Raw genomic sequence first — 27,996 nt, 5'->3', positions numbered from 1 at the left:
TCCCCCATGTGACATCTCTGATGTTTATTAACAGTTGATTTCCAAGTAAAATATTTCCCACATTAAGATAATCAAAAAGGCTTCTCTGTGTGACGGCTCAGATGTCTAACAAGACGCTCTTTCAGGTTAAAACATTTCCCACATTCTGAACAGGAAAAAGGCTTCTCCTCCGTGTGACTGCTCTGATGTCTAATAAGATGCTCTTTCTGATTAAAACACTTCCCACATTCTGAACATGAAAAAGGCTTCTCCCCTGTGTGACTGCTCTGATGTCTAACAAGATGCGCTTTCTGGTTAAAATATTTCTCACATTCTGAACAGGAAAAAGGCTTCTCCTCTGTGTGACTGCTCTTATGTCTAATAAGATGCGCTTTCTGGATAAAACATTTCCCACATTCTGAACATGAAAACGGCTTCTCCCCTGTGTGAGTTCTCTGGTGCTTAACCAAATCTGATTTGCATTTAAAACATTTCTCACATTCTGAACAGGAAAAAGGCTTCTCCTCTGTGTGAGTTCTCCAATGTGTAACAAGAAGCGTTTTCTGGTTAAAACATTTCCCACATTCTGAACATGAAAAAGGCGTCTCCCCTGTGTGAGTTCTCTGGTGACTAACCAAATCTGATTTCCAGCTAAAACATTTCCCACATTCTGAACATGAAAAAGGCGTCTCCCCTGTGTGAGTTCTCTGGTGCTTAACCAAATCTGATTTCTGGATAAAACATTTTCCACATTCTGAACAGGAAAAAGGTTTCTCCCCCGTGTGGGTTCTCTGGTGCCTAACCAAGCTCAATTTACAATTAAAACTTTTCCCACATTCTGAACAGGAAAATGGCTTCTCTCCTGTGTGAGTTCTTTGGTGTGTAACAAGATTTGTTTTCCATTTAAAACATTTCCCACATTCTGAACATGAAAAAGGTCTGTCCCCTGTGTGCATTCTCTGGTGAGTAACAAAATATGATTTGCATGTAAAATATTTCCCACATTCTGAACATGAAAATGACTTCTTTGCTTTAGGAGCAGTTTCTTTTTTAATGCCTCTTTTGTGACTTTGATTACCCTTAGTAGTCAGTAATGAATCAGAAGAAGGGAACTGTTTCAAAGGATCAGCTGACAGATCTTTGCTATGAATGGATGATGTTATATCTGGAGTAATAGTATTCACTTCATTTGTATCTTGTAGGATCTCAAGATCATCAGATTTAAAAATTGAAGATGTCAGCTGTCCTTCTGATCTCCTGGTACAGTCATCTGCTAAGATAAAAAACAATTATTTTTTAGTTTCAACAAGTTTTTATTTTCAAGATAAATCCAGAATGCTTTACAACAAAATCCCACGCAGGGGAGTATACTTAAATATTATCAAAATTCAGAATAACTTTCATGGTATTTAAACAATACAAATAAACACATAGACAAAGACAGGTAAATGGAAAGAACAAGAAGGAAGGGGGGGGGGGCATAAGAGATCCATAACTGCATCATAGTGGTACCAATTAATCAATCAATGGTCAGGTATAAGGAGCGAGTCCAATAGAAACCATCAGATATTAGATTAGCCTCATAGAGATAATGTTAAAGCCTGATCAAGATTACTGTTAGAATTCCTTTCAATCCACGGTCTCCACACTTTATAATATGACTCCCAGGAGTCCTCTCTTGTAGCTTGTATTCGTTCACATAGCATGATAGTATTCATCTTGTCAATTACTGGGGAGAGAGATAGGGTAGCTGTTTTCCATTTCGCTGCAATGTGCAGCTTAGCAGCAAGAAATAGTTGATTAACTAAATTATGGAGCTTGTTGGAGAAGCCCGGGTATCTGGCCCCCAGTAGGAACACTGTTTCTTCTAACTGGATCGCCCCACCATACAGCTCCTCTACAATAGATTTGATTTTTGACCAAAAGGCGGACACGACCGGGCAATCCCACCACGTATGCCTCAGATCTCCCAGGGCACCACACCCTCTGAAACACCGATCCGATATGTTTGAGAAGATAGCATGTAGCTTGCTCGGGACTAGATATGTTCTATGTAGAAGTTTGATAGACGTCTCAACTATAGAAGTCTGGAGACTGCCCTTAGTGAGGGAGCAACAACATTTTTGCCAATCAGATGGGGACATTATCTTATTGAAGTCATTTTCCCACTGTATCATATATTTAAGTTTTACATCTTCTGGTATTGCATTTAGGTTCGAATAAATTAAAGAGATAGCTCCCCCGCCCAGTGGGTCACTTAAGCATATTTGTTCATAACCCGAAGGGCGGTGGGTGGTACCATGTCCCAGTATCTGTTCAGCGAAATGAAAAATTTGGATGATACGCAATATTTCAGAGCTTGGTGGAGAGTATTTTTGGATGAACTCATGCTTGGTAAGTAGAGTGTTAAATGGTGAGGTAAGCTGTTTAAGGGTAATTAAACCCCTAGATGTCCACCAACTGAAAGGGCGAGGATCCAACCCTGGGGAGAAAGCTGGATTGTGAAAAATATGTGTCATTAAGGAGGACCTGGATTGTAGGGAGTGTTTAAATCTCTCCTTCCTCCACAGCATCAGGGAGTGTGCTGTAAAAGGGGCTGACTTATGAATCCCTTTCGGGAGTCTCTGCAACGTCCACATGAGGCCAGGAAGGGTGAATGGGGATAGGAGGTGAGATTCGAGATTCACCCATCTGGGAGTGCTGTGTTTGTCCGCATTAGCACTTATTAGCTGGGCTAGTTGGGCCGCTCTATAATATAAGATGAAGTTGGGTAGGGACAGACCTCCCCGTCTTCTGTTAATAAACAGTCTTAAGCCTTATTCTAGGCCTCTTCCCCTGCCATATGAATTTAGAAATCATGTTGTGAATATCTAGCAACGTTTTGGCAGGGAGAGGAATGGGCAGGGATCGAAAGACATACAGAAATCGTGGTAAGGAAACCATCTTAATGGCATGGAGTCTACCCAACCAGGATAAGGGCATGGACGACCATCTGGCAAGGTCCGATTTGAGGTTAGAAATTAAGGGAGCATAGTTCCATTTAAATAAAGCCGACCTATGGGAAGTTAAATTTATGCCGAGATAGGTTAAGTATTGCTCATTTCTGGTAAATTTGAATTGCGCTGTTATGTTGTTTTGTGTATCCCTGGGAGTGTTAATAAACAGGGCTTCGGATTTATCTACGTTAATCTTGAGGCCTGAGACCACTTCAAATTCATGGAGAGCGACAAAAAGATTTGGGAGTGTAATTATGGGATTGACTAAGGACAAAAGCAGATCATCTGCAAAAAGGCTAGCCTTGTAGTGGTCACCTCTGATTGTAGGTCCATTAATGTTAGGGTTGGTTCTGATAGCTTCCGCTAATGGTTCCATGGCTAGGGTGAATAGAGCTGGGGAGAGCGGGCATCCTTGCCTGGTGCCACGTTGGATGTTAATAGGGGTAGGCTGGTTTGAGGGTAACTTTAGATAGGCCGTGGGGTGGTCGTACAGGAGTCTAAGGCAGGAGGTGAAACCACTCGGAAAGCCAAATTTTGCAAGGACTTCGAACAAGTACGACCACGACACCGAATCAAAGGCTTTCTCTATATCGAGTGCTAACAAGAGTAAGGACTGTTTGGAGTGATTAGCTAAATGTATTAAATTAAGGTTCCTCCTAATATTGTCTGGGCCCTGTCTTCTGGGAATGAACCCCACTTGATCCCGGTGAATTAGGGTAGGCAGTATTTTATTTATTCTGGCCGTGATTATAGATGTAAAAATTTTTAAGTCTATGTTTAGCAGTGAGATAGGCCTGTAGTTTTTGGGGTAAAGGTGATCTTTCTTCGGTTTTGGAATCACAGTGACGTGGGCAACGTAAAATTCGGATGGCATTTGGGCTCCGTTTAGTAAAGCATTACAAAAGCTTTGTATATAAGGTATAAGTATGCTGTCAAATTTTTTATAATACTGCGCGGTGAGCCCATCAGGCCCTGGAGCCTTATTTTTTTTCAAATTTTTGATCGTTGCCTTTATTTCTTCAGAGTCGATTGGCGCTTGAAGATGTGCCATATCAGAATTTGGGACTTTAGGTAATGTCAGGTCTTTGAGGAAATTCTGGATGCGAGTTGGAGAAGGAGGCCGTGGGAGAGAGTAGAGATTTTGATAAAATTGCTGAAACGTTTTATATATTGCATCAGGGTGGGCAGTGATACGGCCTGAAGGATCTTTGATATGGGGGATATTATTCAGGAGCTCTCTACTCTTAAGTTTACGGGCCAACATGCTGCTTGGTTTGTTTGCATATTTGTGAAAAGTGGATTTCGTCCAAGCCAGGGCTCTTTCTGATCTGTTTGTTAAAATGGTATTGAGTTGTAATTTAGTTTCACGAATTTTCTTAATTAGATAAAGTGAGGGGAGGTTTTGGTTTGCCTGTTCTAATTTTGAGAGTTTATTTTCTAATTGTAATTGTAGCTCAGACCTTTGCTTTTTTTTGCTAGAGGCAATTTTAATTAGCGTCTCTGTTATACATTTTTTGTGTGCCATCCACACATTTCCCGGGGACACCTCTGCAGTATTGTTGGTTTGGAAATATAGATTCAGTTCGTCCTTTATGGTAGATAAAACCGATGGGTCTACTAGTAGGGATTCATTTAGTCTCCACCTGAAGAGTCTAGAAGAGGTAATGGCAAAGTTAAATGCAGATAGGACCGCATCGTGGTCTGACCAAGACGATACGATATGTACGATATGCCGGGAGAATAAAACCGAGGGAAGGGTTCTGGAGGATGTGAGATGTAGGTCAATTCTGGAATAGGACTTTTGTGCAGGTGAAAAGTAAGTATATCCCCTCTGAGGGCCATTTTGCTCTCGCCAGATATCGGCCAGACAATTTACTTTCAGCATTTGTAGAATCTTTTTCCTGTCTATTTTTGATATGTCAACTCGATTTAGTGAGCTGCTGTCAAGCGACGGGCTGAGAGTGAGATTAAAGTCGCCACACCAGATAAGGTGATGGTATGAGAATGAGGCCAATTTTGATAAGATTAAACGCATGACCCGAGTCTGAGTGGCCGTTGGCAGGTAACTATTAACAATGCATATATTTAGACCCTGCAGGGTTCCCATCAAGATAATGAATCTGCCCTCAGAGTCGGAATACGTGTTGGTGGGTTGGAATGGAAAGCTGTTTTTAACTAGAATAGCCACACCCCTTGTTTTGCGGTCCCAGGTTGAAAGGAAAAATTTTGAATAATGTGCGTCCAGGAATTTGGGTTGGGATGAGTTGGAAAAATGGGTTTCCTGAATGCAGATTACATCCGGATTGTGCTTCTGATAATCGAGGAAGGCCTTTTTACGTTTTACAGGTGAGTTAAAGCCCCTAACATTATGGGAGAGCACTCTACACATGTTTGGTTAAATGAGTACTGCTAGAAGAATGCAAACCATCACCTCCCACCTGACCTCGGCCTACAAATTCACCATCACAGCCATAATCTCTATGTGGGAACAGAGGGAAAGAGACAAACAAGGGGAGGACGTCGACACAGAACAGAACAAAAGTTTTCCAAAGGGCATTGAGCCCACAAAGTATGGCGATCTGGGGTCCCATATTAAAAAGGACGCCAAAAATCGCCAGGGTTGGGCAGCATGGTACAACCCTTAGGACCCCAACCCTTGAATCATATAAAGTTGACTGTATAATAAGGGGAGAGAGGAGGAGAGAAGGGGCGGGGGAAAGGGATGGGAGAGAAGAGAAAGAAAAAAAAAAAAAAGAAAAAAAAGGGGGAGAGGGGAGGAGGGAGAAGGAAGGGGGGGGAGAGGGGGGAGAGGGGAGGGGGGAGGGGGAGAAGGGAGGGGGGAGAAGGGAGGGGGGAAGAAGGGAGGTGGGAGGTGGGAGAAGGGAGGGGGGAGAAGGGAGGGGGGAAGAAGGGAGGTGGGAGAAGGGAGAGGGAGAAGGGGGGAGGAGAGGGGGGAGGGGAAGGGGGGAAGGGAAGGGGGGGAAGGGAAGGGGGGGAAGGGAAGGGGGGGAAGGGGAAGGAATAAAGAAAAAAAAAAAAAAAAAAAGGGGGGGGGGAGGAGAAGGGAACTAGATAATGCATTAGCAGGTAATACAACAACTGTAGATAGACCGAACATTAACTGCTAGGTAGTTAACCTAAATCCAGAGCAGGGCAAAGATAACAACTGGCCCCATAAATATAGCCTAGAGAAACATGAATTATTTTGGGGATGTCAAATCTTGAGGTATGCAAATCAGGTAATCTGAGTGTCTTGACTTCTTGTTCTGGGATGGTTTGTCCACTCCCTTGTTGGCCTGGGTTTTCTTTGTGGAAGCGAAGGAGTCTCTGAAGATAGTGGAATGCTAGCCTTTATCAAGGCCTGGGTTCCTTCCTCTAGTGACCGGCAGGTATAGAGCTGAGACTTGAAAGTGAAGATAAGAGCGAATGGAAAACCCCACTTGTATTTAACCTGAGCCTCTTGTAGGGAGGTAGTAATTGGCCTGAGGGCCCTTCTTCTGGCCAATGTAGTGGGCGCAATGTCTGCATAAATGTGCACTGAGTCTGGTAGGCCAGGTAAGATAGGTTGGTTTCTAGCCGCCAGCAAGATCTGATCACGGGTCTCCTCATAGTGCATCTTTAGTATTACATCTCTGGGCATAGCATTAGATCTTGGCTTACCCAGTGCCCTGTGTATTCTTGTAATATGGAGAAGGGCCGGGTCTAGGTCAGGTAGAAGGGCTGCAAAAAGGGCTGCTGCTGTATCTTTAAGGGCAACCACATGTTCAGGAAGTCCTCTAATTCGAATGTTGCTTCTTCTGGACCTGTTCTCATAATCCTCACATCTCAATTCCAACTCAGTAATACGGTCGGTATGCCGCTTGAGGGTCTCCTGATCTTCCTCCAGCGCGTCAGAGACAACATCCATTTTTTCCTCCAAGTTATTTGTGCGCTGTTCTAGGTCTTGCAACTGGGATGAGATACTCTGCATGGCGGTGGTAAGCTCCTCTCTAAAGGTTTCTTGCAAGGACCTCGTGAGGGCAGCCGTTGAAATCATTGCTTCAGAGTTTGGGGAAGCATCATCCCGCTCTGCGCCCCCACTACCCCGAGTTGCCGAAGCAGACGGAGGGTTAGTTGCTGCAGCCATTTTGGAGGCGGTGCCGTTCATAAGGAGGTCTGAAATGGTGCGGCCCGTCGGCTGTGCTGCGCCCCCCTTTTTTGGCATTACTGATTGCCCTGCTCTTAGAGTCAGACTGTCCCCGGGAGGGGAATATTTACAATGTTTCGGTCGCTGGAAAGGGTTGAATGGGGTCCGTCGGGTAGCAGAGCTCAGCACAACATGACTGTCATTGCCGCACTCTGCACATGCGCCCGTCAATAAAGTTTTATCTACTTGCTGATTTCACTTAGTTGCAAGATGAGCCGCATGTGGAGGGAGGCCACATGGGCTGGAAGCTAATGGTACTGCTTTTAGTGTGCTCAGTCCCGGCCACAACGTCTGCTACCTTCTGCTGAATTGAAGTGCCTCGTACTCAGGGCGGCAGTAGGCAATGGGGCAGCAAGAGATAAGGCACAAGTGTAGGCTGCAGGTGGGGGGGTGATCTCAGCACAAGGTGTCGCTTTCTGCTGAAGTGTGCTTCTGTGTAACAGTGCATAAACATCTACAACTATCTCTCCAGCCCAGTTAAGGTACCGTCACACTAAACGATATCGCTAGCGATCCGTGACGTTGCAGCGTCCTCGCTAAGCGATATCGTTTAGTTTGACACGCAGCAGCGATCAGGATCCTGCTGTGATGTCGCTGGTCGCTGAATAAAGTCCAGAACTTTATTTGGTCGTCCGATCGCCGTGTATCGTTGTGTTTGACACCAAAAGCAACGATACCAGCGATGTTTTACACTGGTAACCAGGGTAAACATCGGGTTACTAAGCGCAGGGCCGCGCTTAGTAACCCGATGTTTACCCTGGTTACCAGCGTAAAAGTAAAAAAAACAAACAGTACATACTCACCTGCGCGTCCAGCGTCTGCTTCCTGCTCTGACTGAGATCCGGCCCTAAAGTGAAAGTGAAAGCACAGCGGTGACGTCACCGCTCTGCTGTTAGGGCCGGAGCTCAGTCAGTGTCAGGAAGCAGACGCTGGGAGATGCGCAGGTGAGCATGTACTGTTTGTTTTTTTTACGCTGGTAACCAGGGTAAACATCGGGTTACTAAGCGCGGCCCTGCGCTTAGCAACCCGATGTTTACCCTGGTTACCCGGGGACCTCGGCATCGTTGGTCGCTGGAGAGCGGTCTGTGTGACAGCTCTCCAGCGATCAAACAGCGACGCTGCAGCGATTGGCATCGTTGTCGCTATCGCTGCAGCGTCGCTTAATGTGACGGTACCTTAAGTGTTAAACAGATGGTTATGGGGCAGCAGGAGATAAGGCACAAGTACAGGCTGCAGGCAGGGAGTGATCCCAGCATGGGGAGACGCTTTCTGCTGAAGTGTGCTTCAGTGTAACAGTGCACAGATATCCACAGCTATCTCCAGCCCAGTAAGTGTTAAACAGATGGGTGTGGGGCAGCAGGAGACAAGGCACAAAAGTACAGGCTGCAGGCGGGGAGCGATCCCAGCACGGGAGACGGTCTCTGCTGGAGTGTGCCTCAGTGTAACAGTGCACAAACATCCACAGCTATCTTTCTAGGCCAGTAGGTGTTAAGTAAGCGTGATTTTATCTTAACCATCGACCTTTTGGTCTCACAAGCTGAAGTCGCGGCTCTCCTGTAGGGTAGGGGTGCGAGGGTGGAAGACGTCTACAGCAGCTTTGTAGTCTACTAGCCCGTTTCTTAACCTTGGATGTGGCTCTCCTTTAATATATTAAGAGAAGTGGGTATGGGGCAGCAGAATAGCAGGCACAGCAGTGTGCTATGGAAGAGAGACTCTCTGAACAAGAGTTTTATATGTTAATGGATGGCCGTGGGGGGTGAATAGGAGGTCCGAGAGGCTACACAGCGTGTCCTGCTCCTCACTCAGCAAAATCCCCTCCCCAGAAAAACTTCCCCTTTATTCCAGGTTTCAGGGGGTTAAACCGGAGCTCTGATGGAGCCGTACAGTCTCTCCCGACCGATGCTAATCCCAGGGCAGTGTGACGTCGCCGTGAAGGAGCTGTTCCTGCTCCTGCTTATAATGGCGGCGATTGGCGCCAAAATACAGTCCCAGAGGTGGGGGAGGGAGGACAAGAACTGCCGCTGCTTCAATCTCCCGCAGGCCTCCGCACTTCACCCACGTCTGGCAGGGCTGGGACGGAGGAGGTGAGAGTGAGGGGACGATAGGGACGGGCGGTGTGGTAGTCTCCCCTAGGTGAGTGGACCGGACCGCCGCAGCCTCTGTGTGACGCTGGCTGCTGGAGAGCGGGCGGTCTCCTCCTGCGCTACCAACGATCCCCGACTCACCGGACCTGCCGCCAAGAGCCGCTATCCCCCTCCTTGCCTCACAGCTGTGATCACCTCGGGGCTCTGCAGCGTGATGCTCCTCTGCTGTAGGAGCTCCTTCACTGCAGGGGCTGCAGAGGAAAACAAAGATGGCGCCGTCTGGCTGAGGCGCTGCGTATTCCTGCCGGCGTCTTCACTTCACTGTACTTCTCACAGCGCCGGGTTCAGGCGGTGTCTGTTCAGCGACTCCCTGTGTTCGCAGATGTGGGATTCCCAGGGGCTTGGACGCAATTTTGGGGTCCCCAGGCAGAAAATACTGGGGAGCTCTTGTCACCCACGTCTGCCCCGCTCAAGCTCCAGACCACGCCCCAACAATTATTTTTTAATAAAATATCCTTGAGTTTTATATTTTTGAACATTTCTAATTAAACTGTCCATAAAAATGGCAAGCTATGTAAAAAACTAATTATTTACCAAGACAATGACAGTTCCCATCTAACAGAAAACCTTATTAGATGAACCAGTTGTGTGTGGTGTTCAACCGTTTGTTCATTCTGCCTCCCAAATATAGAATAAAAAGAAACCAATCAATGTTATGTAGACAAAAATAATACCAATTCTCATCTCACAAAAAACAAGTCCAAACAGGTCCATCATCTGTGAATGGAAAAAACATTAGGCTATGTGCACACGTTGCGGATATCAACAGCACCACCAGGAGGTTGTCCTTCATATCCTTGATAGGGACAGGAACACAGAAGAGGTTAAATAGCCCCTCCCTACCTCCACCCCTCAGGGTCTTTTCCAAGTACCACACCAGGATGGATGCAACGCCATTTTATTAAATTTCCATTACAAATGTTTTACACCACATCAGATAGGAAATATATACGGGAGGTAATAAAAGAGGTGGTGTCAGGATGGACTCCTGGAAATTACATTACCCGCAGGACTAATTCCTACTTTCCCAGGACGTCCCTCCTGACAGCACCACCAGAAGAAGTACCAAATAAGTACTATTAGGGTGGGATTACTGCTTGGAGGACTTTCCTCACAAAGGCAGTCTATTGGTTTGACAGAACATCCAGTTTGTAATGTCTACAGAAAGTATCTATTTTGGACCAAGTCGCGGCCCTGCAAATTTGATCCATGGAAGCCCCTGCACTCTCTGCCCAAGAAGCCAAGACTGCTCTCAGCGAGTGGGCCTTAAGGCCTTCTGGCGGGATTTTTACTGCCGAGGAGTATGCTGTGGAAATGGCTAGTTTTATCCACCTATCTAAGGTGGCTTTTGATGCCTTCCTTCCTCTATTTTTCCCTGCCATCTGGATGGAGAGATTTGAATCTAGTCTCCAGCCTTCTGTGAGTTTCAGGTATTGTAGGACTGTTCTTTTAACATCCAGAGAATGGAGTGCACGTTTCTTTCTTGTTTTTATAGTCCTGACACACGGTGGGCAGTATTTCCTGGCTCCTATGAAAGTCAGTTACTACCTTTGGAATGAAGGCCGGATCTAGCTTAAGAATGATACAGTCGTCCTGTATCCTTAGATATGGGTCTTTTATGGAAAGGGCTTGAATTTCCCCTATACGTCTGGCTGAGGTTATCGCCACCAGAAACACTGTTTTAAGTGTTACCGATCTGAGATCTGCTTGATCTAGGGGTTCGTAAAGATTTTCCCGTAAATTATTCAGGACCAAATTTAGGTCCTAAGGAGGGATGGAGCTACGCATTGTGGCTCTAATAAACTTTACCACCCAAGGGTATTCTGCCAGCGGGCAATCAAAGAAGGAGCTCAGAGCCGAGATTTGTACTTTTAGGGTCCCGGGCTTTAGACCCTTGTCAAAGCCAGCCTGAAGAAAATCTAAGATTTGAGGAATATCAGGTTCCTGTTTAAGGGAAATTGGGCCTGTACAATATAAGCAGAATTTTTTCCAGACTTTAACCCCTTAATCCCATATGACATACTATCCCGTCAAGGTGACCTGGGACTTAATTCCCAGGGACGGGATAGTACGTCATAGCGATCGGCCACGCTCACGGGGGGAAGCACGTGCCGATCGCGGCTGGGTGTCAGCTGACTATCACAGCTGACATCCGGCACTATGTGCCAGGAGCGGTCACAGACCGCCCTCGGCACATTAACCCCCGGCACACCGCGATTAAACATGATCGCAGTGTTCCGTGGGCATAGGGAAGCATCGTGCAGGGAGGGGGTTCCCTGCGTGCTTCCCTGAGACCCTCGGTACAAGGCAATGTGCTCACCTTGTACCGAACGTCTCCTCCCTGCAGGCCCGGGATCCAAAATGGCTGTGGGGCTGCATCCGGGTCCTGCAGGGAAGTGGCTTACCAAGCACCTGCTCAGAGCAGGCGCTGGTAAGCCAGGAGCAGTGCACGTCAGATCACTGATCTGACATAGTGCATTGCAAAGTTTCAGATCAGCGGTCTGACCTTATAACATGATGCCTCCCCCTGGGGCAATGTTATAAAGTAAAAAAATATATATTTAGATGTGTAAAAAAAAAAAAAAAATTCTAAATAAAGAAAAAAATATTGTTCCCATAAATACATTCCTATATCTAAATAAAAAACAAAACAAAACAATAAAAGTACACATATTTAGTATCGCCGTGTCCGTAACAACCCGACCTATAAAACTATCCCACTAGTTAACCCCTTCAGTGAACACCATAAACCCCCCCAAAAAAACAATGCTTTATTATCCTACCGCCGAACAAAAAATGGAATAGCATGCAATCAAAAACACAGATATAAATAACCATGGTACCGCTGAAAACGTCATCTTGTCCCGCAAAAAAACGAGCCGCCACAAAGCGTCATCAGAGAAAAAATAAAAAGTTATAGTCCTCAGAATAAAGCGATACAAAAATAATTCTTTTTTCTATAAAATAGTTTTTATCGTATAAAAGCGCCAAAACATTAAAAAAATTATATAAATGAGGTATCGCTGTAATCGTACTGACCCGAAGAATAAAACTGCTTTATCCATTTTACCAAACACGGAATAGTATAAACGCTCCCTCCCCCCCCAAAAAAAAAGAAATTCATGAATAGCTGGTTTTTGGTAATTCTTCCTCACAAAAATTGGAATTAAAAGCGATCAAAAAATGTCACGTACCCGAAAATGTTACCAATAAAAGCGTCAACTCGTCCTGCAAAAAACAAGACCTCACATGACTCTGTGGACCAAAATATGGAAAACTTATAGCTCTCAAAATGTGGTAACGCAAAAAAATATTTTTTGCAATAAAAAGCGTCTTTTAGTGTGTAACAGCTGCCAATCATAAAAATCTGCTAAAAAACCCACTATAAAAGTAAATTAAACCCCTCTTCATCACCCCCTTAGTTAGGGAAAAATAAAAAAAATGTATTTATTTCCATTTTCCCATTATGGTTAGGGCAAGGGTTAGGGTTGGGGCTAGGGTTAAGGCTAGGATTACATTTATGGTTGGGATTAGGGTTAGGGGTGTGTCAGGGTTAGGGGTGTGGTTAGGGTTATGGTTGGGATTAGGGTTAGGGGTGTGTTGAAATTAGGGGTGTGGTTAGGGTTGGGGTTAGGGGTGTGGTTGGGATTAGGTGTGTGTTTGGGTTAGGGTTTCAGTTAGAATTGAGGGTTTCCACTGTTTAGGCACATCAGAGCTCTCCAAACGCGACATGGCGTCCGATCTCAATTCCAGCCAATTCTGCGTTGAAAAAGTAAAACAGTGCTCCTTCCCTTGCAAGCTCTCCCGTGCGCCCAAACAGGGGTTTACCACAACATATGGGCTATCAGCATACTCAGGACACTCAGTACTTCTGGGGTCCAATTTCTCTTGTTACCCTTGGGAAAATAAAAATTTGCTGGGCTAAAAAAAACATTTTTGTGGGAAAAAAATGATTTTTTATTTTCACGGCTCTGCGTTATAAACTTCTGTGAAGCACTTGGTGGGTCAAAGTGCTCACCACACATCTAGATAAGTTCCTTAGGGGGTCTACTTTCCAAAATGGTGTCACTTGTGGGGGTTTCAATGTTTAGGCACATTAGTGGCTCTCCAAACGCAACATGGCGTCCCATCTCAATTCCAGCCAATTTTGCATTGAAAAGTCAAATGGCGCTCCTTTCGAGCTCTGCCATTCGCCCAAACAGTGGTTTACCCCAACATATGGGGTATCTGAGTACTCAGGACAAATTGTACAACAACTTTTGGGGTCCATTTTCTCCTGTTACCCTTGGTAAAATAAAACAAATTGGAGCTGAAGTAAGTTTTTTGTGAAAAAAAAATTAAATCTTCATTTTTTTTTTGTAACATTCCAAAAATTCCTGTGAAACACCTGAAGGGTTAATAAACTTCTTGAATGTGGTTTTGTGCACCTTGAGGGGTGCAGTTTTTAGAATGGTGTCACACTTGGGTATTTTCTATCATATAGACCCCTCAAAATGACTTCAAATGTGAAGTGGTCCCTAAAAAAAAAAAGTGTTGTAAAAATGAGAAATTGCTGGTCAACTTTTTACCCTTATAACTTCCTAACAAAATTTTATTTTTTTTCAAAAACTGTGCTGATGTAAAGTAGACATGTGGGAAATGTTACTTATTAAGTATTTTGTGTGACATATCTCTGTGATTTAAGGGCATAAAAATTCAAAGTTGGAAAATTGCGAAATTTTCTAACTTTTCACCAAATTTTCATTTTTTTCACAAATAAACGCAGGTAATATCAAAGAAATTTTACCACTATCATGAAGTACAATATGTCTCGAGAAAACAATTTCAGAATTACCGGGATCCGTTGAAGCGTTCCAGAGTTATAACCTCATAAAGGGACAGTGGTCAGAATTGTAAAAATTGGCCCGGTCATTAACGTGCAAACAACCCTCGGGGCTTAAGGGGTTAAGATATATGGCTGAAGTGACTGGCTTCCTACTCTTTTGTAAGGTAGATATGACTGATTCCGAGAGGCCTCTCAATTTTAGCATTTCCTTCTCAGGATCCAGGCTGAAAGCTGTAGGAATTCTAGATTGTGATGAACAAGAGGGCCCTGTGTCAGGAGATTTCGTTGTAGTGGTAGAAGGATTGGATCTTCCACCGCCATCTGCTTTAGTACTAGAAACCAGCTTCTCCTGGGCCAGTACAGCGCTATTAGAATAACCGTTGTCAGACTCTCCTGACTCTTCTGTAGAACTCTCGGAATTAAGGGCAGTGGAGGGAAGGCATAAGCCAGTTCCATATCCCAATCCTGGGCTAAGGCGTCCACTGCTGTCGGGTTGTCTCCTGGATTTAGTGAAAAGAAGCGTCTTGTTTTTGAATTTATCCTTGAAGCGAATAAATCTATCTCTGGGAAGCCCCAGATGGCGGTAAGATGTAGAAAGACTTCTTGATTTAAGGCCCACTCTGTGGGTTGGATTTTCTTCCTGCTGAGAAAATCTACTTGGCTTCTTTCGCCCTTCAAATGTACCGCCGTTAGGGATCTTACATTGAGTTCTGCCCAAGAGAATATTATGTTTGTTAGGTCTTGAAGATGACGGTGTCTTGGACCTCCTTGGTGTAGGGTGAGAGACTGTAGTTGAATTGTCTGAGAATATTCTGACGTGAAGGTCATTGCGCTGTTGCTGAGATCTGCTCATCTGCTCAGTGCTTCCAAAACTGCTGAGTTCTCTGAAGTTTGAGGAGCTGTCGCTTATCCATGAGGGCCATGTTCCCTGAAGATAAAGACCTTCTATATGAGCTCCCCAGCCACTGAGACTTGCGTCCGTAGTTATATTTATGCATGGAGACACTCGCCAGGGTTTGCCCTGCTGCAGATTTGAGATGTTGATCCACCAGTACAGGGAGCATCTTCCTTCTATGGTTAAAGATATTTTGTCGTCCAATGACATCTGTTTTCTGTCCCACCTGGCAAGTATGTCTCTATGTGATCGCGTTGCTCCGAGGGTCTCTTACCTCCTCCTCCCTGCAGCAGGCCCGGATCCAAGATGGCTGCGGCATCCGGGTCCTGCAGGGAGGTGGCTTCACTGCGCCTGCTCAGAGCAGGCGCCGGGAAGCCTGGATCTGTGCACTTCAGTTCGCCGATCTGACACAGTGCACAGCAAAGTGTCAGATCGGCGATCTTACACTATAACATGAGGCCCCCCACCTGGGGCAATGTTATAGTGTAAAACAAAATAAAATATTCACAGGTGTAAAAAAATATAAAAAAAATTCCCCCCCCAAAAAAAGATATTGTTCCTATAAATACATTTCTTTATCTAAATAAAAAAAAAACAACAAACAATAGAAGTACACATATTTAGTATCGCCGCGTCCGTAACGACCCGACCTATAACTGTCCCACTAGTTAACCCATTCAGTGAACACGGCAAAAAAAAAAAAAAAAACGAGGCAAAAAACAACGCTTTATTATCATACCGCCAAACAAAAAGTGGAATAACACGCGATCAAAAAAAGTCAGAATTTAAAGTCTTTTGGGACTATAAGTTTTTTCCTCACATCTTCCCATTCCTCTAATATCATGGCTGATATGTGATAATTCATGGGGAAGACCCTATCTCTTTGAGCCCTTAGTCCTCCGAACATTTCGTCCTGGACTGTCATTGGCTCCGTAGCTTCTTCCACTTTCATGGTGTTTTGGACTGCCTGTAACAGTAAAATAAATATCTCTTCCGATCACCGGAAGAGTAGCCCGATACTTCACCTTCCTCAGAGCTTGGATTCATGTTCCAACTGGGTCTCTTAGGCGAGGGAACCTGGGGCGGTTCAGTAGTAGCTATAGCGGCCTGAACCTCTTCTCTGATCATGGTGTGTATATTATCCAATAAGGATGATTGCTCTTGTTTGAGCAGCTTGGCGATGCATGACTCGCACAGCTTTTTTTCGTATGCATCTGGAAGTCTTGCGGCGCATAATGGGCACTTATTAGATCTTCTCTTGATCGCTGTTGTGGAGCACTTAGTTGTTTCCTTATCCTAGAAAATACGGAAAAGGAAGGTCCTATAGCTAACTGTGTATAGACTGCCTTGGAAGATGTTATCGTAGCTCACTCACATGGTCCAAGGGAGATTCGGACTGGACGTCAGGACGGCTAGCACTCTCCATCTTACTGAGTCAGTGTGTGCTGTCAGCAGTCGGTCTTAAAAAGTTTGTCTTACCCGGCTTCAAGACATCTGAATCGTCCTCCTTCCGATCACAGCTGCTGCTCGTTTGGATCCTGCTGTCACTTCTGACAGTGCATGCGCCCCGTGGAATGCACCCTGGATATTGGATCTTTGCTTAGAAGTCGCGTCCCCTCCTGGAGCGCCCGCCGGCCCATTTAGGGCCGCCCCTGGAAGTCGTCAGTACGCGACTTCCGGTGTCATGGCGTCGCACTGGAGGGAGACGCCGACCCGGCGAGCGGCAACTTCCCAGCGACCTGCAGTGGTGCCACATTGCCAGAACAAGCATTGCGGAAGCCCGCCCATAGGGCGCCGCGCAGCAGTTGCAGCCCAGTGTCCTCGGAGGGAATGTGGCTGAATTCGGGAGCACCCGCTCTACCGACCACTGAGGGACCTCTCGCGGTATCAGCGGTATTGAGGGCATACCATCTCTCTACTCCAACCCCGCTGCAGGAGCTGGAGCCCAGGTAAACTGTATCTTCACATGCCTGTGCTCTTCTTCCTGCTTCTGTCCCTGATAGGGACCGGAAAAACACTGAAGGGTGGAGGTGGGGAGGGGCTATTTAACCTCTTCTGTGTTCCTGTCCCTATCAAGGATATGAAGGATAACCTCCTGGTGGTGCTGTCAGGAGGGACGTCCTGGGAAAAGGGCTTTCAATGCCCAAAGTCATTTAGGGCAGTCTCACACGTCCAGATAATTCCGGTACCGGAAACAATCGGTACCGGAATTATCCGTGTCCGTGTGCCCCTACTTTTCTTGTGTACATCAGTGTGGCACACGTGTGCCGCCCGTGTGCCCACTGGGTACCACACGCACCGTGCTGGGTACCACACGTACCAGCATCCGGTGCTGAAGCTGCGATTCATATCTTCTCTGCAGCAGCGTTTGCTGCAGAGAAGATATGAATAATAGTGTTTAAAATAAAGATCTATGTGTCCGCCGCCCTCCCACCCCCTGTGCGCCCCCCCGCTGTTCGGAAAACTCACCCGCTCCCCCGTTGGCTGTCGCTGCTTCCTGGTCTGCCCCACGCCTTCTACTGTATGCGGTCACGTGGGGCCGCTCATTTACACTCATGAATAGGCGACTCCACCCCTATGGGAGGTGGAGCCACATATTCATGACTGTAATCGGCGGCCCCACGTGACCGCATACAGTGGAAGCCGCGGCCAGACCAGGAAGCACCGACAGCCAACGAGGGAAGCGGGTGAGTATTTTCTGAACAGCGGGGGGGGGGGGGCGCACAGGGGGTGGGGGGGCGGCGGACACATAGATCTTTATTTTAAACACTATTATTCATATCTTCTCTGCAGCAAACGCTGCTGCAGAGAAGATATGAATCGCGGCTTCAGCACCATGTGGGGGGGACAGCGCTTACTGTAGCGCTGTCTCCAGCACGCACACGGACTGCAGACGGACAACGACTTTAATGGGTCCGTGTAATACGTGCGCTCCCACGAACACTGACATGTCTCCGTGTTTGGCACACGGAGACACGGTCCGCAAAAAATCAATGACATCTGCACAGATGCATTGATTTTAATGGGTCTACGTGTGTCAGTGTCTCTGGTACGTGAGGAAACTGTCACCTCACGTACTGGAGACACTGACGTGTGAAACCGGCCTTAAACAGTTTTTGGTGGAGGAGAATGTTGTGGTCGGGAGGCAAAATGACGATCACTAGATTGTGATACGGCCGCACTACACCACCGATAAAGCAGCCACAGCCGGTGACTGAGAAGAATCTGTGACTTCTCTGCATTTAGTGGTCACTACTCACCTGGGTAGTCATATGTAGGAACCTCCTCTTTACACCGCTCATCACCCCTCACATATGTCTCTGTAGTATTAATATGGGTCAGATCTTCACCCTGAAACAAATATTGTAAAAGTCACAGACAGATGGAGAAGTCACATCTATGATCAGCTCTAATCCTGCTATCTCCACCGTTCTCATTACACAAGTATAAAACATATAATACTGGTGGATAAAACAAGAGTGAGCAGGGTAATTCCATATCAAGTGTCCCCAATCTGAATATTTTTTTACCTCATGTCTTTAGATTTTTATTTAATTTGTTTTATTAAGTGCTATTTTAGTGAATTCCCAAAAAAAAAAAAAAGTTTTACATTTTTATCTCCATTACATTTTATAGATTTCTAAAGTTTCAAGAAAGTCTGAATTTTGGACTTGTATGATGTTACAGTTTTTATCATATCTTGTATTAGAAATAAGATATTGGAGAGGACATTTAGTTTAGAACGGTACAGGGTTTAATTTGATATATCATAAGATTAGCCAAATTAAAAATGTGCAATTTTGAAAAAAAAAAAAAAGATGTGTGGCCCGCAACGGTCTACTAGCTTGGTGCATTAGCACCAGGTCTAGTAATCAGCTATGAAGAGTAGGTCTCCAGATGGAGACTTTTGTGAGTAGCCCCTCATAGTGGTGCAGATCGGAGAGGGGGTAAGGTAGGATCCCCTGGATCTTGTTATACTGCCTAAGTGTGATTTGTGTGGGCAAGCTTTGGCCGTCATTATACCAGTAATGGGGGCTCTGGGTGTCACTACTGTGAGTGTGGAGAGAGCTGGATGTGGCTCGCAAGCCTCCCCGTTACTGAGGATTGGGGAGATGTGACTGGACTGGTGGAGAGCAGTTTGAGCGGGAAGATTTCAGTGTTTATAAAGCTCATCTCACGGTCCAGTCAGCTGTTCATCGTGTGAAGAATCAGTCGAATTATCCCTTCCAATATCTAAAAAACATGATTTTTTTATTTGGAAATCCTTGACCCAACACTATTATCCCACAGACGGAACAGACCTGAATTCAAGATTTCTGAAGTGACGCTGCTCATAAAGAGGTATTCTTTGTTTTTGTTTTTATTTAAGCATGGTCCCAATAAGAGCCCAATGTAAATTTTGGTCCAGATGTGGCCAGGAGCATAGGAGGCACATGAGGATTTTCTGCTCATTTTATTTCATATTGATTTTTCGAAAATGCGTTTTGAAATTTTGCATTTGATTCTGCATGGGTAAAATATTAACAAAGATACTCGTGACATATCTGTTGGAATCCTCTACTGCTCTAAGTTGAATGGTGTTTTTCCCAGAAATTCTAATTTTTTTTCACAACTTTAAAAATTAATTTAAAAAAAAATAAAATTTATAGAATTTTTCTTCTTCATATTTTGCGTACTCTAACACAGTATTACCAAGGAAGAAATTCTCAAAAGAATTAAAAATCTAGTGGTAATATTCATTGGTTCATTTGACTTGGAATAACCCAGAACCAGACCTTCACAGCCATCAAGACATAGAGAACATCTCATGACACCTTCTCTCCATCTACCTGATGATCCTGAGGAGCATTGGGATCTTCTTGTTTACAGTCCTCTGGAAGAAGAGGACGGGGACATCTCTCTGGTGTTGTCCTCTTACTGGATAGATCTGGAGGAAACACATACAGGGACTGAATTCATTCTTTACAAACAGATAATTATAGGCCATGTGTATTTAGTCCTGTCTATTACCTGGTGATGTGGGGGGCTGGGGAACCTCCATCATGACGTCCTTGTACAGATCTCTGTGTCCTTCTAAATACTCCCACTCCTCCATGGAGAAATAGACAGCGACATCCTGACACCTTATAGGAACCTGACACATACAATGATACCGTCATCCCCCCGATCCCTTCATAGCGTTACTGTGTAATGTCCCAGCATTCCCAGCAGTGTCACCTCTCCAGTCAGCAGCTCAATCATCTTGTAGGCGAGTTCTAGGATCTTCTGGCCATTGATGTCCTCATGTATCAGGGGGTGAGGTGGAGGCCACATGATTGGGCTCAGGGGTCTTCCCCATCCCTCAGACACAGGGTCCTGACAGCGCTCACTAGAGGTCTTCTTCACTACTGTGTAATCCTGGTTATGGAGAGACACATTGATAAATCTCACTACAGACATTTCCAGAGTCCTCACCTCTCCAGTTCTGTCCATCTGTTATTCCCATAGATAAGAATGATGTAAAGTGACGTCATCAGAATCTCTCACCTCTCCAGTAAGCCGGAAGAGGATCTCTAGGGTGAGGTGTAATATCCTCTCCGCCATCTTGTCTCTGTCCATATCCATCCTTGAAGGATAAATCAGGAAATTCTCTTCTATAGAAGATCTTCACTGAGAGGATCCGATATTGTAGAGACCTGAATGAGAAGATGAGCCGATGTAACATCATAAAAATCCTGTGTAATAATATAATTACTGGAGATAATAAGGGAAACATATGAGGAGATTTATTATTTTACAGTATTTAGTTTCCTTCTTTACATCTACTAATAAAACCTATATATTTAGGCCACAGACAACAAGCAGTTTCTCCCTCGGAGTCGGCAGCTGAATACGTTCCTCATAGACTCATCTTCCATAACGCTAATTCTCGTCTCATTTCCCGACCCTGGAATCGGCATTAGCAATACTGCAGGAGATATTCATTACACGTGACAGGAGAAATAACTACTTCATGATGAGGACGACATCTTCATCTTCTACTACGGCTCTAGAAACAGATTTGTCCAGAGTCGGTCACTGACTCCATCCCCACCGGCCTCTATATGGAGGTTTCCCGTCTTCCCCGCACTGTAATCTTCTATCACGTTAGATCTCAGCTCTGAGTCACACACAGAAGTTTGAGGCTTTTATAAGAGATTGTTGGTAAGAACAAGACCGGAGATATCTGAGGCCAATGTCTCCATGTACGGGGTTTCTCTTTCTCGGGATATGATGGTTTTCTTTGGTACTTTCCCAAATTACAAGGGACACCTGTGGATATTGGGGTCTTTACCTGCTACAGTCCTGGTGGGATTTACTCGGTACAGTGGCCGTTGGACAAATATCACCATCAATTACCATCAGACTGAAGGAACATCGCTCCTCTACTCGGCTCTATGGATCTAGGATGAAATCCACTGCGGCCCCTGCAAGAAAAGAAGGAGAAAGAGCAGAAGTTGGGGGAGACCACCGAGGTCTGAGATTTCTACGGCTGCTCTGTGTGTACAGGACCTGTGATGAGGTCACAGGAGGGGAGGAGTCAGGGGTCACATGATCAGGGGCCTCAGTGTATGCAGGACTCTGCTGTGCTGGTTGTCATGGTGCTGGATGAGGGGAAGTTTATGTGTGGGGTCAGGAGGGGTTACAGTGTGGATGTAGCAGAGCCGCGTGTGTATGAGGTGTATGGAGCGGAGCCGTGTGTGTACGAGGTGTATGGAGCGGAGCCGTGTGTGTACGACATGTATGGAGTGGAGGAGGAGCCACGTGTGTACGGAGCAGAGTCGGGCGTGTACTGAGCGGAGCCCTGTGTACGGACCACCATGTACGCTGTATACACCCATATACCCCCAGCTTTGCTCACAGACCCCGCAGCTCTCTATCCCCTTGTAGAACTGACCCGCACACACACAGTAACACTGCACACATCAGCCTCTCGTCTCTCGCGCATACACTCATAACATACGATGGAGTCAGACGAACCCTCCTAGAAAACGTGAGCACAAAGTCATTACTACAGGACTGTATAAGAAAGGGATTTATTCTACAAGAAACGCTTGGGCCACAAATGACAGATTCCAGGCCCCGTGGCTGGATACTCCGGGCCCCCAGCGTGTTAGGACCAGATGGGGTCTGTGTCCCTGGAGCTTCTCTCCTCGGTATAGTGAGACTCTGATGTCGGTCATATAAAGAGGGTTGGAGTAAAATAGGAACTGCCTGAATATGAGACCTTGTCTGATCTCTGTGTCCTGTGTAAGAACTATGGAGATAGCGCTATTCTTCTGTATAATGGGGCATGGTGCTGGGGCCTGAATATGAGACCTTGTCTGATCTCTGTGTCCTGTGTAAGAACTATGGAGATAGCGCTATTCTTCTGTATAATGGGGCATGGTGCTGGGGCCTGAATATGAGACCTTGTCTGATCTCTGTGTCCTGTGTAAGAACTATGGAGATAGCGCTATTCTTCTGTATAATGGGGCATGGTGCTGGGGCCGGAATATGAGACCTTGTCTGATCTCTATGTCCTGTGTAAGAACTAAGGAGATAGCGCTATTCTCCTGTATAATGGGGCATGGCGCTGGGGCCTGAATATGAGACCTTGTCTGATCTCTGTGTCCTGTGTAAGAACTATGGAGATTGCGCTATTCTTCTGTATAATGGGGCATGGCGCTGGGGCCTGAATATGAGACCTTGTCTGATCTCTGTGTCCTGTGTAAGAACTATGGAGTTAGCGCTATTCTTCTGTATAATGGGGCATGGCGTTGGGGCCTGAATGAGACCTTATCTGATCTCTGATTCCTGAAAAGAGGGTGGGCGTCCAATGCATCCATGGCGACACTTAGGACTACTCTGTGGCCCAAGTGGTCATAAACTCTAACTTTATCCTATGAGGTGGGCGAAGTCAAGGACCTATTGCACCCTATTATAATAGGTCGGGACTTTGCATTATTGTGGGACTTATGGGGGGAAAGGGAGGACATCTGATTGTCTGGACCTCATCGCAGTCCACAGCTGACAGGTTTCCATTTTGTGTGCTTGTTGGCGATGAGGATGAGGCAGCATCCCCAGAGGCCCAACATTCCTGAGCTGGAGGTGTCCGAGTGAAACATGTGTTAGGTGGTCACCTGGGTGTAGAAACAACCCAGGAATAGATCCTCCAGAGGGTGTACCATAGGTCGGCGAGGGTGAGACACTTCAACCATGGGGATCGAGTACTAGTGCTGGTACCTACGGTGGAGAGCAAATTCCTGGCCAAGTGGCAGGGCCCCTACAAAATAGTTGAAAAGGTTGGAGACGTCAACTCCAGTCCACCAACCAGGAAGAAGAACCCTACCAGGTATACCACATCAACTTGATTAAGCCATGGCGAGAAAGGGAGCCCGTGGAAGCTCCGTGTTGGGTGGCCAAGCCTGAAGCAGATGTGGAGGAAGTTAAGGTGGCAGAGACGCTGTCACGTGCCCAAAAGCAACAGTGCCGAGAGTTGCTACAGTGGAACAGGGACCTATTCTCGGAGCTGCCAGGTTGTACGAAGGTTATGGAGGATGAGGTTCTGATGCAGCCTAATGTCCGGGTTAACTTGAAACCACATCGGATTCCCAAAGAGCTCCAAGAGGTGATCTCAAAAGAGGTGAAGTGGATGCTGAGCCTGGGAGTCATCGAGGAATCCAAGAGTGGCTGGTCCAGTCCAATAGCGTTAATGTCAAAACCAGATGGAGAATGGTGGTTTTGCAGTGACTATAGGAAGCTGAGCGAAGTTTCTAAGTTTGATGCATACCCGATGCCCCAGGTCAATGAATTAAATAAGAGGCTAGGGCCAGCTAGGTACATTACTACACTTGACCTCACAAAAGAGAAGACTGCCTTTTCAATTCTAGATGGATGCTTAAAATACACTAGGATGCCATTTGGGTTACAAGGTGCTCCAGCCACATTCCAGAGAGCCATGAGATCCTAGCTCCTCACAAGAGGTACGCAGCGGCTTACCAACATTGTGATCTTCAGCTAGGATTGGGGAAGCTATCTGAGCATGGTTCAGGCGATATTTGATGCTCTATGGAAGGCGGGTCCATAAACCCAAAGAAATGTGCCTTGGGAATGCAGGAAGTGAAATACTTGGGCTTGTAGGCACGGGCGAAAAATAAAGCCCCAGATAAATAAAGTTGAAGTGATCCAAGGCTGGCCATAACCCCTCTCAAAAGAAGCAGGTTCCTGGGCATTGTGGGCTATTATCACCGGTTCATCCCAAACTACGCCATGGTAGCTGCTTCTCTGACAGACCTCCTTAAAGGAACAAAGTTGGCTATGGCTAAGTGGTCTCCAGAAGCTGAGACGGCCTTCCAGGAACTGAAGCTGGTCCTGTGTATCACCCGATTTCCCCTAGGAGTTTGTGGTCCAAACGGACGCGTCGGATGTCGGGCTGCGCGCTGTCTTATCACAAAAGGTGAACGGGGTCGAGCACCCCATAATGTAACTTAACCGGAAGTTGTCATGCGGCAAGAAAAATTATTCCATAGTGGAGAAGGAATCTTTAGCCACCAAGTGGGTGTTGGATAATCTAAGGCACTATGTATTAGGCAGGAAGTTCAGACTAGTGTCAGACCATGCCACACTGAAGTGGATAAGGGAGAAGAAGAGAAGAAAAGGAACAATGCCCGAGTGACCAGGTGGTTCCCAGAACTTCAGGATTTTCACTTCCATGTGGAGCACAGGCCAAGGAAACTGCATGGCAATGCTGACGCTTTGTCGAGAGACCAGTTTGTTAGCAAAAGGTGCCAAGTTCCCTGGAAATATGTATCATTGCGGCTATTAGCTGCGGGGATGTGAGCTCGGAAGCATGCACCAGCACATATAGTGCTGAGAGAGATATTAGGCCATTCCCGGGATGCGTGGGAATGACTGATCACATATCCCAACCTCAGGGGTGTGATTTGGCAGATTAAATGGAGGCCGAGTCTCTCATTCTGCAGCTGGAGATGTGTGGATCTTCTGTGTGTTGGAACTGGACACTATCCTGAGCAGGCGAACCTGCTGTGTGCTGTATGGACTTTTTACTTTATGTATTCACTTTGTGCCGGAAAAGGCTGTTCTTTTGTTTTGATATCCTGAGTGGTTTATGAAGTTTAAATAAACTTGCCTGGACATTGCAGCAATACCACTGTCTGTGCTACCTCAACTGCAGCCGAGTAAGTACAAACCTATACAGAGGATAAAAGGTAACATTGGATGTTGCCTCTGGCCCGGCCTAATAGATCTTTGTACATTGCAGGCCCAGACACCATTATTAGGCATAATATAATAATAATAATTTTATTTATACAGCGCCAACATATTCCGCAGCGCTTTACAAATTATAGAGGGGACTTGTACAGACAATAGACATTACAGCATAACAAAAATCGCAGTTCAAAATAGATACCAAGAGGAATGAGGGCCCTGCACGCAAGCTTCCAAACTATGAGGAAAAGGGGAAGACACAAGAGGTGGATGGTAACAATTGCTTTAGTTGTTTGGACTAGCCATAGTGTAAGGCTTGGGAGTTCATGTAAAGCTGCATGAACCAATTAACAGCCTAAGTATGTAGCAGTACAGACACAGAGGCAATTAACTGTATAAAGTATATGAGAACATGATGCGAGGAACCTGATTATGGTTTAAGTTTTTTTAATGCGCCACCAAGGAATAATTAGACTCCTTAGATAAAGGGCGAGAGACAGGTTGTGGATGGCCTTGTATGTCATGGTTAGGCTTTTGTACTGGAGTCTCTGGGTAATGGGGAGCCAGTGAAGGGATTGAAAGAGGGGAGAGGCCAGGGAATAGCGGGGGGACAGGTGGATTAGTCGGGCAGCTGAGTTTAGAATAGATTGGAGGGGTGCGAGAGTGTTAGAGGGGAGGCCACAGAGTAGGAGGTTACAGTAGTCAAGGCGGGAGATGATGAGGACATGGACCAGCGTTTTTGCAGATTCTTGGTTTAGGAATGTACGGATCCGTGAAAGAAAGAACCAAGGCAGACTCCGGAGAAGAGACACCGACCTCAATAAGGTTAGCAAAGGGGAGAAGCTATGTAAGACCAGGGGGAAGAAGTGGTGGCAGATTCAGCCGCAGCCCCTGTAATGCCCCAAGACCTCGGGTTGGATGCAGCCGCCGTTCTGAAGGCACCCCCGGGCCTCACCACGGATGCACCTGCAGGCCCCATCTTACCACCAGGCCCCGCAGGGCCCGCAGCTTCAATCAGCAGGCCGGACCCCACTTCCGCTAAAGTGCCCATCATGCCGTTGTCCACAGTAGCCAAAGGGATTGAGTCCCAACCAGGAGTGCAGAAGACAGCCCCTCTCATGGTGACCACTGACCTGGAGGGAATGGTCCACTGTGTCAAAGGCAGAGGACAGGTCCAGGAGGAGGAGGAGGATAGAGTAGTGTTGCTTGCTCTTGGCGGTTAATAGGTCATTGGTGACCTTAGTTAGGGCAGTTTCAGTGGAGTGGTGAGACCGGAAGCCTGATTGTAAGCCGTCAAAGGGGGAGCAGGAAGATAGATGGGAGGACAGTTCAAGATAGACGTCTTGTTCCTATAGTTTTGAGGCATGGGGGAAGGGATATAGGGCGATAGCTAGATACAGAGGATGGGTCAAGAGAGGGCTTTTTGAGGATAGGTGTGATTGAGGCATGTTTAAAGCTTGAACGGAAAACACCAGTTGTTAGTGATAGGTTGAAGAGATGGGTTAGAGTTGGGATGAAGACTGTGGCGAGGTTTGGGATGAAGTGGGAAGGGATCGGGTCAAGTGCACAGGTGGTGAGATGCGATCTTGAGAGTAGAGTGGAGAGTCGATCTTCTGTAATGGTGGAGAAGTTGGTTTTGGAGGTGGAGGTCTGGGTAGTTGGGAGGAAGGGCTCTGGTGGTTGTCGACTAAAACTGTCTCTGATGTTCTCAATCTTCTGCTTGAAAAATGAGGCAAAGTCTTCGGCTAAGATCAGTGGGGAGGGAGGAGGTGCTGGGGACGGAGGAAAGAGTTGAAGGTGTTGAATAACTGTTTAGGGTTGTGAGACAGGGAGGATATGAGAGATGAGAAGTAGGTTTGGTTTGCTGTGGCGAGTGTGGTCTTGAAAGTTGTGAGGGACTGTTTGAATGCGATGAAGTGCTCATTGAAGTGGGTTCTTTTCCATCTCTCAGCAGCCCTGGAAGCTCACCTCAGTTCTTTGGTCAGGCTGGTGTGCCAGGGCTGTCTGTTGATTTTGCGAGCTTTGGTATGTGTGAGAGGGGCAAGAGATTCCAAAGCTGCAGCTATTGTGGTGTAATATAGAGTGGCAGCATCATCTGCATTGTGTAAAGAACTTATGTCTGTGAGAGGGAGGAGGGATTCAGAGAGTGAGTGTAGATCAAGGTGTTTAAGATTTCTGTGAGGGTGTGCAAGTTTGTTGGGTGGGGATTGTAGACAAGGAGTGGAGAGGGAAGAAAATGTGAGTAGATTGTGGTCAGGAAGAGGTGAGTTAGAGAGGTTAGATAGGGAGCAGAGGCGGGTGAAGATGAGGTCTAGTGTGTGACCATCTTTGTGAGTGGCTGCAGAAGACCATTGAGTGAGGCCGAAGGAGGAAGTGAGAGATAGAAGTTTAGTGGCAGCTGAGAGGGAAGTGTCAATGGGTATGTTGAAGTCACCCATGATGATAGTGGGGATGTCCGCAGAAAGGAAATGAAGTAGCCAAGTGGTGAAGTGGTCAAAGAAGGTGGTGGCTGGCCCTGGGGGGCGGTAAATGACAGCCAGTTGGAGGGGGAGTAGATGCGCACAGAGTGCACCTCAAAGGAAGGGAGGCTAACAGAGAGTGGCAGTGGGATTGGGGAGGAGCAGTTATCTGACAGGAGAAAACCAACTCCTCCGCCATGCTTGCTGCTGGGGCAGGGTGTGTGAGAAAGGTGGAAGCCACGGGGCGCAGGATGGAAGCAGCACATACCAGGATGGAGACCA

The 27,996-nt window shown here is 46.3% G+C and overlaps 3 protein-coding genes across 5 annotated transcripts in view; all 3 read right to left on the bottom strand.

Annotated features, from left to right (window-relative positions):
* Positions 1-21,415, bottom strand: LOC143767742 (uncharacterized). Of its 2 annotated transcripts, none has more exons than XM_077256255.1 (7): positions 21,339-21,415; positions 20,552-20,700; positions 20,243-20,422; positions 20,036-20,159; positions 19,855-19,952; positions 18,286-18,376; positions 1-1,252 (listed from the first exon to the last, which is right to left on the bottom strand). In XM_077256255.1, exons 2-7 carry the CDS (start codon positions 20,627-20,629, stop codon positions 72-74), a joined length of 1,752 nt encoding a protein of 583 aa, XP_077112370.1. In that variant the 5' UTR covers positions 20,630-20,700; positions 21,339-21,415; the 3' UTR covers positions 1-71. The 2 variants fall into 2 exon arrangements, with proteins under 2 accessions (XP_077112370.1, XP_077112371.1); XM_077256256.1 differs by having other exon boundaries at positions 1-1,249.
* LOC143767730 (uncharacterized) overlaps positions 1-21,538 on the bottom strand; it is a 598,000-nt gene extending 576,462 nt beyond the window's left edge. The window contains exon 1 of the mRNA XM_077256221.1: positions 21,404-21,538. Coding sequence (XP_077112336.1) covers positions 21,404-21,406 — 3 coding nt within the window. The 5' untranslated portion in view covers positions 21,407-21,538. The remainder of the gene's footprint in view (positions 1-21,403) is intronic.
* Positions 1-27,996, bottom strand: part of LOC143767747 (uncharacterized) — a 336,680-nt gene that overhangs the window by 253,732 nt on the left and 54,952 nt on the right. The window lies entirely within an intron of this gene.

Source organism: Ranitomeya variabilis, chromosome 4, assembly GCF_051348905.1.
Source record: "Ranitomeya variabilis isolate aRanVar5 chromosome 4, aRanVar5.hap1, whole genome shotgun sequence".
Lineage (NCBI taxonomy): Eukaryota > Metazoa > Chordata > Amphibia > Anura > Dendrobatidae > Ranitomeya > Ranitomeya variabilis.
The sequence above is the reverse complement of the archived record's forward strand: the minus strand, read 5'-3'. Positions and strand labels throughout refer to the sequence as shown.